This window comes from Poromitra crassiceps (assembly GCF_964638095.1).
Source record: "Poromitra crassiceps genome assembly, chromosome: 13".
NCBI classification, from domain to species: domain Eukaryota; kingdom Metazoa; phylum Chordata; class Actinopteri; order Beryciformes; family Melamphaidae; genus Poromitra; species Poromitra crassiceps.
In genome coordinates, this window is record NC_139644.1 from 17942415 (window position 1) to 17951404 (window position 8990).

The 8990-nt window shown below is 47.6% G+C and overlaps 1 protein-coding gene across 1 annotated transcript in view; it reads right to left on the reverse strand.

Moving 5' to 3' along the window:
- Positions 1 to 361: 361 nt before the first annotated feature.
- olfm2a (olfactomedin 2a) overlaps positions 362 to 8990 on the reverse strand; it is a 58275-nt gene continuing 49646 nt past the window's right edge. The window contains exons 3-6 of the mRNA XM_083649765.1: positions 7719 to 7874; positions 5594 to 5813; positions 2978 to 3084; positions 362 to 1094 (exon numbers count right to left, since the gene is read on the reverse strand). Of these exons, the coding sequence (XP_083505891.1) occupies positions 420 to 1094; positions 2978 to 3084; positions 5594 to 5813; positions 7719 to 7874 (1158 nt within the window). The 3' untranslated portion in view covers positions 362 to 419. The remainder of the gene's footprint in view (positions 1095 to 2977; positions 3085 to 5593; positions 5814 to 7718; positions 7875 to 8990) is intronic.

Below are 8990 nucleotides of genomic sequence, written 5' to 3' on the forward strand. Positions count from 1 at the left end.
CTGCACAACAAGCATGCAGTCCACTCCTTTGCTGCTCAGCTCACCTCTGCAAGAAGGGAGTGATGGTCATTATTAAATGAGACGCTCAATGAAATTCAAAGTCATAAATGGTAAAGGTCGATATTTATTTCTCATCACAAATAAAAAGAACCATGCTTACTCATCACAGAAATAAAAGAAGAGAGAAGCGCTCAGTCCTTATGTCTTTACCGACCTTGCTGTCGGGGTGTGTTTTTTTTTCCAGAATGTGAATAATAGCACTCTATGAAGATTGAAATTCATTAAAAAAATCCACCCCTATGCCCCTACACTGAACCCCCCCGCCCCCCCGCCCACCCCGCACCCGACCCCACCCGCTCCTCTGTCCTTCCCCTGACAATGATCACAGCGTTAGTTGAGTGGGTCACTCTGGGGGGGTCTCAGTCCCCAGAAGTCTTAATGACCTGGAACAGTGTGACGTTGTAGAGCACCTGGTGTCCATTGTTCCAGGTGTACAGGACCCTCTCCCTGGGGTTGTAGTCCATCATGGAGATGTGGGAGTACTGATTGTGGAAGGGGATATCTGTGTACTCGTAGCTCGACGTGTTGGTGTAGTAGGCAAAGTAGATCTTGGCGCCGGCCAGGTGGGAGTTGGTGACGTACAGTGTGCCGCAGATCATGAAGGACTCCCCCGCGCTGCGTTTGGGGAAACCGGTGTCCCAGGTCTGCAGCACCTCCAGGCTCTGGGGCTCCAGGCGGCTGATGACGATGTTGCCGGCGTTGGGGATGGTGGTGTAAACGGCCCACAGCCCGTTCTCGTCCGCCATCAGGTCAATGTCAGAGGAGCCGCCCCAGGAGTAGGGGAAGGTGTTGTTGTAGCCGGCCCCGCTCAGGCTGCGCTGCACCAGCACGCTGCGGGAACGGAAGTGGTACTTGATGATGATGTTGCTCTGGTACTTGTTGTAGTACAGCGAGCCGTTGTAGACCACGTGGCCGGTGCCCGCCCAGGGGTGGGGCAGCAAGTGCTGCACAAAGTTCTGGCCCTTCATGAAGTCGGTCATGGTGCGGTACTCCAGCACGCGCCGACCCTTGAAATATCCATCCATGGACCACACCTGTGGCGAGAAGAGAGAGGAGTCAGAGCTGGAACAAACCGGGAGGAGATCATGAGAAGATAGGATGGCATTGTCATGCTACATTCGACAAACTTCTTCTGCGGGCATATAGTTCATTATAACGGGGCAATGTCCCAAGCAAAGTGTGTGTGTCGTGTGTGTGTGTGTGTGTGTGTGTGTGAGAGAGGAGAGTCTCTGCCTGTTTGAGCCTGTGCATATGTGTCATTGCCAGTTTATGCTTACATGCATGCACTTGCACGTACGTATGTGTGCAGTACTATTGATCTCCTCTGCACGTGGGAGTGAAGATGTTGCCTGTGCTTTGCAGCCTGTGCTGCCTGGCCTTTCCACTCCACATTTGCAGAAAATCAATGCATTTAGCAGCTCTCTCTTTTTCCTTAAGCACTTTTGGTGGTTGGGTCCACTAACTGCACGGCCCTCCTCTTTGGCCGCATCTGCCACGTCATTCCCTCAACGCTGCTACGGCCGAGACAGTTCAGCTTTTAATCGAGTCAATTAAACTGCCATTGGCTTATCAGATATTTATTTTGTTCTTAATGTCTCACAGAGAGCTTTGCTGGGATTTAGCTGTCTCTCTTCTGCCCGTCTGTTTCTCTCCCTTCTTTTCTCCTTTCCGCTCTCGCCTCCTTCCCAGGTATAGAGGATGCACTTGCTTTCAGCAAGCATCCCGGTGGGGGGGGCTGGTGGGGGGGGGGGGGGAGGAAGGGGAGGGGAGGAGCCGGGGGTGGGGGGGATGGGGGGGGGGGGGGGGGAGGAAGGGGAGGGGAGGAGCCGGAGGGGGGGGGGGGGGGGTGCGACAGCAGCTGAATTATGGAGAAGGGGAGATTATGGAGCATTAGGCATTGTTTCTCCTCTGCTTGCTAAACGAGTCCCCAGAGCTGAGCAGGGAGGCAGCAGCTGAGACACGCTGAAGCTCTAGCACATTTTAGACAAGGTTTTTTCCCCCCCTCTCTAGTCTGTCTGTTTCCTGCCTCTCCAGAGTCAATGTTGTGTTTCCCAAATGTGATCACCATGATTAATACGGGCGTTAATGCGATATTGGTGATCTATCTGGCTATGAATGTAATCAGTGATTGATATGAAGAGACTAATGTGTTCTCAGCAGCAAGCGAAGTTATTAAACACAGATATCAGGGCATTCAATCAAAGAAATTGACCTTTTGCCGTTGGCAATATCCGTTTAGCCTGTATGATCCAGGGTTGGGAGGAGAAAGGCCACGCCCCCTACAGATGGCCCGCGCTGCACTCCTGCACAACCGCTCCCCCATATTCCCCGGGTCCTCCTCCTCCTCCTCTTCGTCATCTGCGTCCCCGTCTCCCCTGCGTCTTAGCGTGCGCCAGCTCATGTGAAACCCTGTGTCATCTCTAATCAGCTGAAGACATTACTATATCATCTGAGCCCAGAGCATCTCAGCACGCCAGCTAGCAGGACTCTTGGCAATTACCGAGTTTAGCCCAAACAACTCATTCATTTCTTCACTGATGATGAAGCCATTAATCAGCTGGAGCGGCGGTGACAGGAGGGGACAGGGAGGATGAGGAGGGGAGAGGGGGCGCTATCCATCAGTGACTCAGCTTTCTATCTCCATCTCTCTGGCTGTCTCTCTATCTGTCTTCCTCCAGTGCTCATGAGGAGTCCCACTCAGGCACAACAGTCAATCACTGAAATATCATGACAGTGTTGCTGTGAGTGTGAGGGGGACTTTTTTCTTCTTCTTCTTGAACAAAGTTGTAGATTTTTCAGAGGTTGGCCTATTTTTTTTGTTATCAATGGCTCTGGTTTGGATCCACTAGGGGTGTGTTGAGCTGAAAAGGGGGTGATAGGTCAAAGGGTAAGGGGTCAGCGGAAGGGAGAAACTCACTCTGTTGTCCGAGCTGGGGATCATGGTGTCAGTCATCCAGGAGCCGAACCTCGATCCTGATGCACGCACAGTGATGGGGTTACTGACGCCAGTGAGCTTCCCACAGCCTGCAGGTCAAACAGATGGTCAGACACATAGACATTCATGTACCATTATGTACAGTACATTGTGCTATGTACAGTACACGCACGCAGGCATCTTCAACCGATGCACGCACGCACACACACGCACGCACACACACATGCACATGCGCACACTGAGTTGGCAGCCTAGCACATGCACACGCACGCACGCACACACACACACACACACACACACGCGTGTGCGCGCTCACCTGCGCACACACACACACAGTACAGCTAAATATAGTACCTGAGGGGCAGATTATGATGGCTTTTAAAACTATGGTACACCATCTCAGGAACAGCAGTTTTGAAAAATTGAAGTCAGGCTTTGGAATCTTCCACAGCACAGAGACTGCTCTCCTGAGGGCTACCAATGACCTAATTGCTGAGAAAGGTGACTGTTTGATCTTGATTCTTCTATATTTCAGCACAGCCTTTGATACATTTCACCATGATATATTGCCTAATCCGCCTGGAAAACTGGGTTGGACTCACAGACACGGCTCTGATTTGGCTTCGTCTAATTTGCTAAATATAAGCTGCTCTTTTGTGCTCGGCAATTCCACTAACCCTATACTGGCCTACAACTCATCTGGAATTTGCGGTTCCACAACAGTCAATCTTAGGACCTCTATTATTCTCAATTCATCTTCTTCCGCTTAATCATTTTCACACTGTTCTGCAGATGACGACGTACCCCCTTAGACCAAGAGATTCCAACACCCACAATATAGCCTCAAAGATGGCCTCTTAGATACAACGTGCTGGAGGTCACTCCATTTCCTCCAACACAATGAAAATAACTCTGGGCTGCCAAACTCCATTACCCAGATTCAGATCGTTATTGATAACTTATTCAACAACATCCAGCCTGTACTCAAGAATCTGGGCATACTGTAATATTTGAATCAGATTCCTGCATTAATGATCAGGTTAAGAGGTTTGTTTAGTCTTGCTTGCTTCAGTTAAAAAATATTTCCAAGATAAGCACTTGTTTATCGGCTGCTGACCTTGAAAGATTTTCCAAGGCTTTTTATCATCTCATTGTCAGACTTAATTGTAATTCCCTCTTATTGCTCAGTCAGAGTTCTCTCAGCGAGGCGCTTAACCACATTAAGAAGACGAGACCATATCACCCCCATTTCAGCAGCACTACACTGGTCGGCTGTTAGTTTCCCAATCGATTTGCAGATCTTGCTGATAAGTTGGAAGGCACAGTGACTGAGGCTTTGCTGTCAGAGCTCCCAGGCTGTGGAACGCCCTGCCAGAGGAGCTCAGGCTAGCCAGATCGCTAGCATCTTTTAAATCACTCAAAGCCTTTTTATAATGTTCTTGTATGTCCTGTTTTATCGATGTTCCAAATGTTTCTGTTTCCTATCGTATCTTTAATCTTCATTGTCTTTGTTTCCTTGTATCCATTTTCTTCATTATTTATTTATCCTGTTTTATAAAGCCCTTTGTAAACTGAAAATGGCTATATAAATGCTGTGAAGCTTAGTAGCCTATTATTATTATTATTATGTATTATTATCATTATCTCGGTGTGAAGCCATTTATGCTAAACCAATAGCAAAATACTGATGACCTCAAGCTGCTATCTTTTTCTGTCCAGTCATCAGATTATATAGGATTTTTGTAAAATCATCAGTTTGCTAACACATTACATGAGTACAATATCACTTATTCATTCAGTCTCTCTAGGCCCATTTTGCTGAATTTATGCGGGTAATTCAAGCGAAGAGAACAGTACGGATGCTGATCACGTATTTCCATCATTAACAACCTCAATTTAATCCAGATTTCCTTTTTGTATCACTGATTTGCCTTCAACAACATGATTTGCCTTCCTGTTTGTCTAAGCTGTGATTGCAAAGTGCTACTGTAGACATCTGCTAATGAATTTCAAATTATACTTTCAACGACAGTACACACACACACACACAAATACACACACACACACACGCACGCACACACACACACACACACACACACACACACACACACACACACACACACACACTTGCACAAGTTTTCTTTCCCGCTTTTTCTCTCATTTTCTCCCCAATTGTACTTGGCCAATTCCCTCGGCTGTCCCAGTCGTTGCTCCACCCCCTCTGCCAATCTGGGGAGAGCCGTAGACTAGCACATGCTGCCTCCGATAAATGTGCAGTCGCCAGCTGCTTCTTTTCATCTGACAGTGAGGAGTTTCACCGGCAGGACGTAGCACGTGGGAGGATCATGCCATTCCACCCAGTTCCCCTCCCCCCGAAGAAGCACCCTGACCGACCAGAGGAGGTGCTACTGCAGCGACTAGGACATTTGGGAAGACATCCCACTGGCTTCCCACCCGCAGACGCGGACAATTGCGCCAGACCAAGCCGGCAATACTGCTACTGGGAATTGAACCTGGGTCTCCACGGTGGTACAGTAGGTGAGTGCTTTTACCTCTACACTACAGTACCCACTACCCACATTTGCTTCTACGTCGTACCTAGTTTCTGCATGCATGAGTGCAGCCTGGTCTCCAGCAGCAGGACTCTCTGGCGCAGCTCCTCATAGTCGTAGGCTCCCATCTCTTCCTGGATGGCCATCAGAACTAAGGACAGGTTCCTCACCTCCTCGCGAAGACGCAGGATCATCTTGGCATCGGTCTTATACTGTTCCAGCACTGGCAGCAGGGGGATCAGCTGGGTCACCTTGTCCTTCAACTCCTGAGATATCCACCGCAGAGAAAGAGCAAAGGGGATGGGAGAGATTAAGCCTCTGGCAGGGAGTGAAGAGGACACAGAGGTCAGGTCAATACAGGGGGATTATGTGTGCAGGAGCTACATGGAGGCTTCCAATCTTCAATTGCTGCTTGGACTCATCTCTCACTCAGACCCTCTCATCATACTGTGGGTAGGAGCTGCTTCATCTGTCCCATCTGTGGGCCTCTTTAGTCTTTACACTCGTATCCAAAATGTGCCAAGATATGATTTAGCTGATTACACTTAAACCTGATATTAAAATGCATCTCCAACATAAACACTAAAATTGGATTTTTCTTTCCTTTGCCAAGTCATTACTTCTTCCAATGTAACCTACAGTATATGACCTTTAAAATAACAGCAAACATGATTTCTTTTTGGCTTTTTTTTGTGGAAAGTATCCAAGCTGCCTGCCACCTGTTTGATTTGTGTGCACTTCTTGGTTCGATCTGCGTAATATACATTTTAATTTCCTCATCTGCTGTATGTAGATCAGAGAGGCATTGCATTTAGACTTTGTTGTTAATGTAGCCAAATGTGTGGCTGAACACCTCTGGAGCTGGGATGGGTGATCAGATCTTAGGTGTGTCGTGGATCTATTTAAACCTGGATTTTCACCTAGGATGCATGTTATTGCTGAACGTACTGTACAGTAAAGGGGTGTGTGTTTTGAAGTGGAAGGAAAGATGCGGCCTCAGACAGGAGAACAGGGAGCAGCAGGGGAGCCAGGCTGTGTGCTGTTGGAAGGTATATCAATAAGGGCCAGGAGCGGCAGGTGTATCAATATAAAGTGTGGCCGCCACAGGAGGGGCTGTTTCCTCCTTGTTAAGGTTTATCGTAAATCTGGTGATGGAGCAGCTCTCAGCCCCGTGGCGCCACATCATAAATCTCATTTTCTCCCCTTTCCAGCCGCGAAAATTCTCTCTCGTTAATCTCGCCGCGCTCTGCCATCGGCGACTTTGAGCTGCACGCATTCATCAGCCATCCTACTCTGGGCAAATCCTGCTTTTTTAGGCCTGTGGTCCTTTTCTCTCTTTATTGGATTGTGGATTTACATTCAGACCTCTGCTGGCATATAATGCACACCTTTCATCTGCATATTTGACTCATCTCAGGCGTTGTTAACTGATGAATGGGCTTATTTCATAAACATCTTCATTAACTCCTTTTGGATGACTTTAATGTGTTCGTTTTCGTCAATCTTTAATTCATGCTCGTCGTGGTGGTGCTGTGGCAGCAGGGGTCCCAGGCAGCACCGGTACAGCAGACTTGGCATTCATCAAGTCATCTTTTTAATCAAACTATTTTATGGTCCATCTAATATCTGTAAGAGTGTGAGAAATGCACAGAAAGTCCTAGCTGGCAAGACATCCGGCTGACAGGAAGACAAAAAGGCCTCGCTGATAATGGCAGCTGAGCCTTAGCTTGTAGAGAGATAAGGAAGAGATAAATGGGAATATATGTGGTTGTTATCAGAGAGCAGAGCGCAGAATGTTAAGTAGAGTTGGGAAAAGATGCAGAAGGAAATGGGGGAGAGAGGGGAGGGGATGTCTTCCTCTAGGTCCAAGCGTTGAATAATTTAGGCACAAGTGAATTTGCTCAAATTGCCTCTGCATGACTCAATGACCCAGAGATAGTTGTGGAAATTGAATGTGCGTACCTATGTTTACAGTATACGCCACGCGGCGGAGAGCCATAGTAAGTTTATGGCCTGTGAACAGGGAGGGAGATTGCAATGCATTAAAATCTGACAAAGTTTTCCGTGCACATAGGAGTGCACTGCCACAACTATAATGGCGTCTACACTGGGCTGATAATAATACAGGCGCACATACTGTACTGTACTGCAGGTGACAGGCAGCCTATTACCTGAAAGCTCTTTGGATTGAGAGTGCGAGGATTCTCCGAGGCCGTCTTCAGCCTCCCGTCCACCGTCTTCATCAGATTCTCCGTGTTCCTCACATACTGCAGATCCCTGCCTGTCCGCAAGTCCAGTACCTCCATGGACTGGCTGATGTTCTGAACCTGTCAGTCAGTCACACACACACACGCACACACGCACATGCACATGCACACACACACACACACGCACATGCACACGCACACACATCCACGCACACGCCGACGTCCAAAATGAAGCATGTGGAGTATGAGGCATACAGTATACTGTGAATGTTTATTCCAGGGACCATAGCAACCACACAATCTGGACTCTCAAAGGGCTCAGGTCGATTCTTCCTAAATACTTTGCTCGCCCACTCTGTGGCTGCATATAATACAGCCTGCTGTTCATATACTGTACACTCACTCAGCCATCGCCCACACACGTTACTGCTCTGAGACATGTTTTAGCATCTTTATAGAGAGATAAACATGGTCAGGGGGTTTCACATGCGCCAAGGAGGCCCGACCTCGACTCCGACCTTGGCACATGGCGCGTCAATTCATGAATGGATTCATCGATTCCAATTCAACGGAGGAATTGTAATTGTAATTTGACAAAACTACAGTAAACAGAATTGTTATTGATTTATAATTTTAGGAAGTTTAATTTCATTCATTGAGATTCCTTGTTTTTTCTTCTTACGACATACAGATACATATCAATACAGAATATCATAACAGTGTTAAAGGCACGTTCCTCCCACCTGTTGAAGTGTGGTAACTGCCAACAGTGCAACTTCACTAGGAAGAGCAAAACATTCTATCACCCACATGCAGGCAAAGCATTTAACATCAAGGGCATCATCTCATGCAAAACCAGTAATGTGATTTATATGCTCAAATGCCCCTGCGGCCTGGCGTATATAAAGTATATACTGTAGGTACAACCTCTAGGCTTCTGAAAAACACAGGAGCAATATCAGAAACCATGATCCCAAGAGCCCGGTGGCTAACCACTTGAATCATATGCAGCAGACTGCTGCCTCTCTCACTTACATTGGGATTGAGCATGTGCAACTCCCACGGAGGGGGGGGATACATTAACAATCTTTAGACGTGAACTCTTTTGGATCTACACTCTGGATACTCAACGAGGACATGGACATTCGTCCTTTCCTGTAACTGTGTTTCTGTGTGTTGCATCTGAATGGTCTCTCTCGTTCTCATTTGAACTTGATAACCTAATCTGTACTTGTG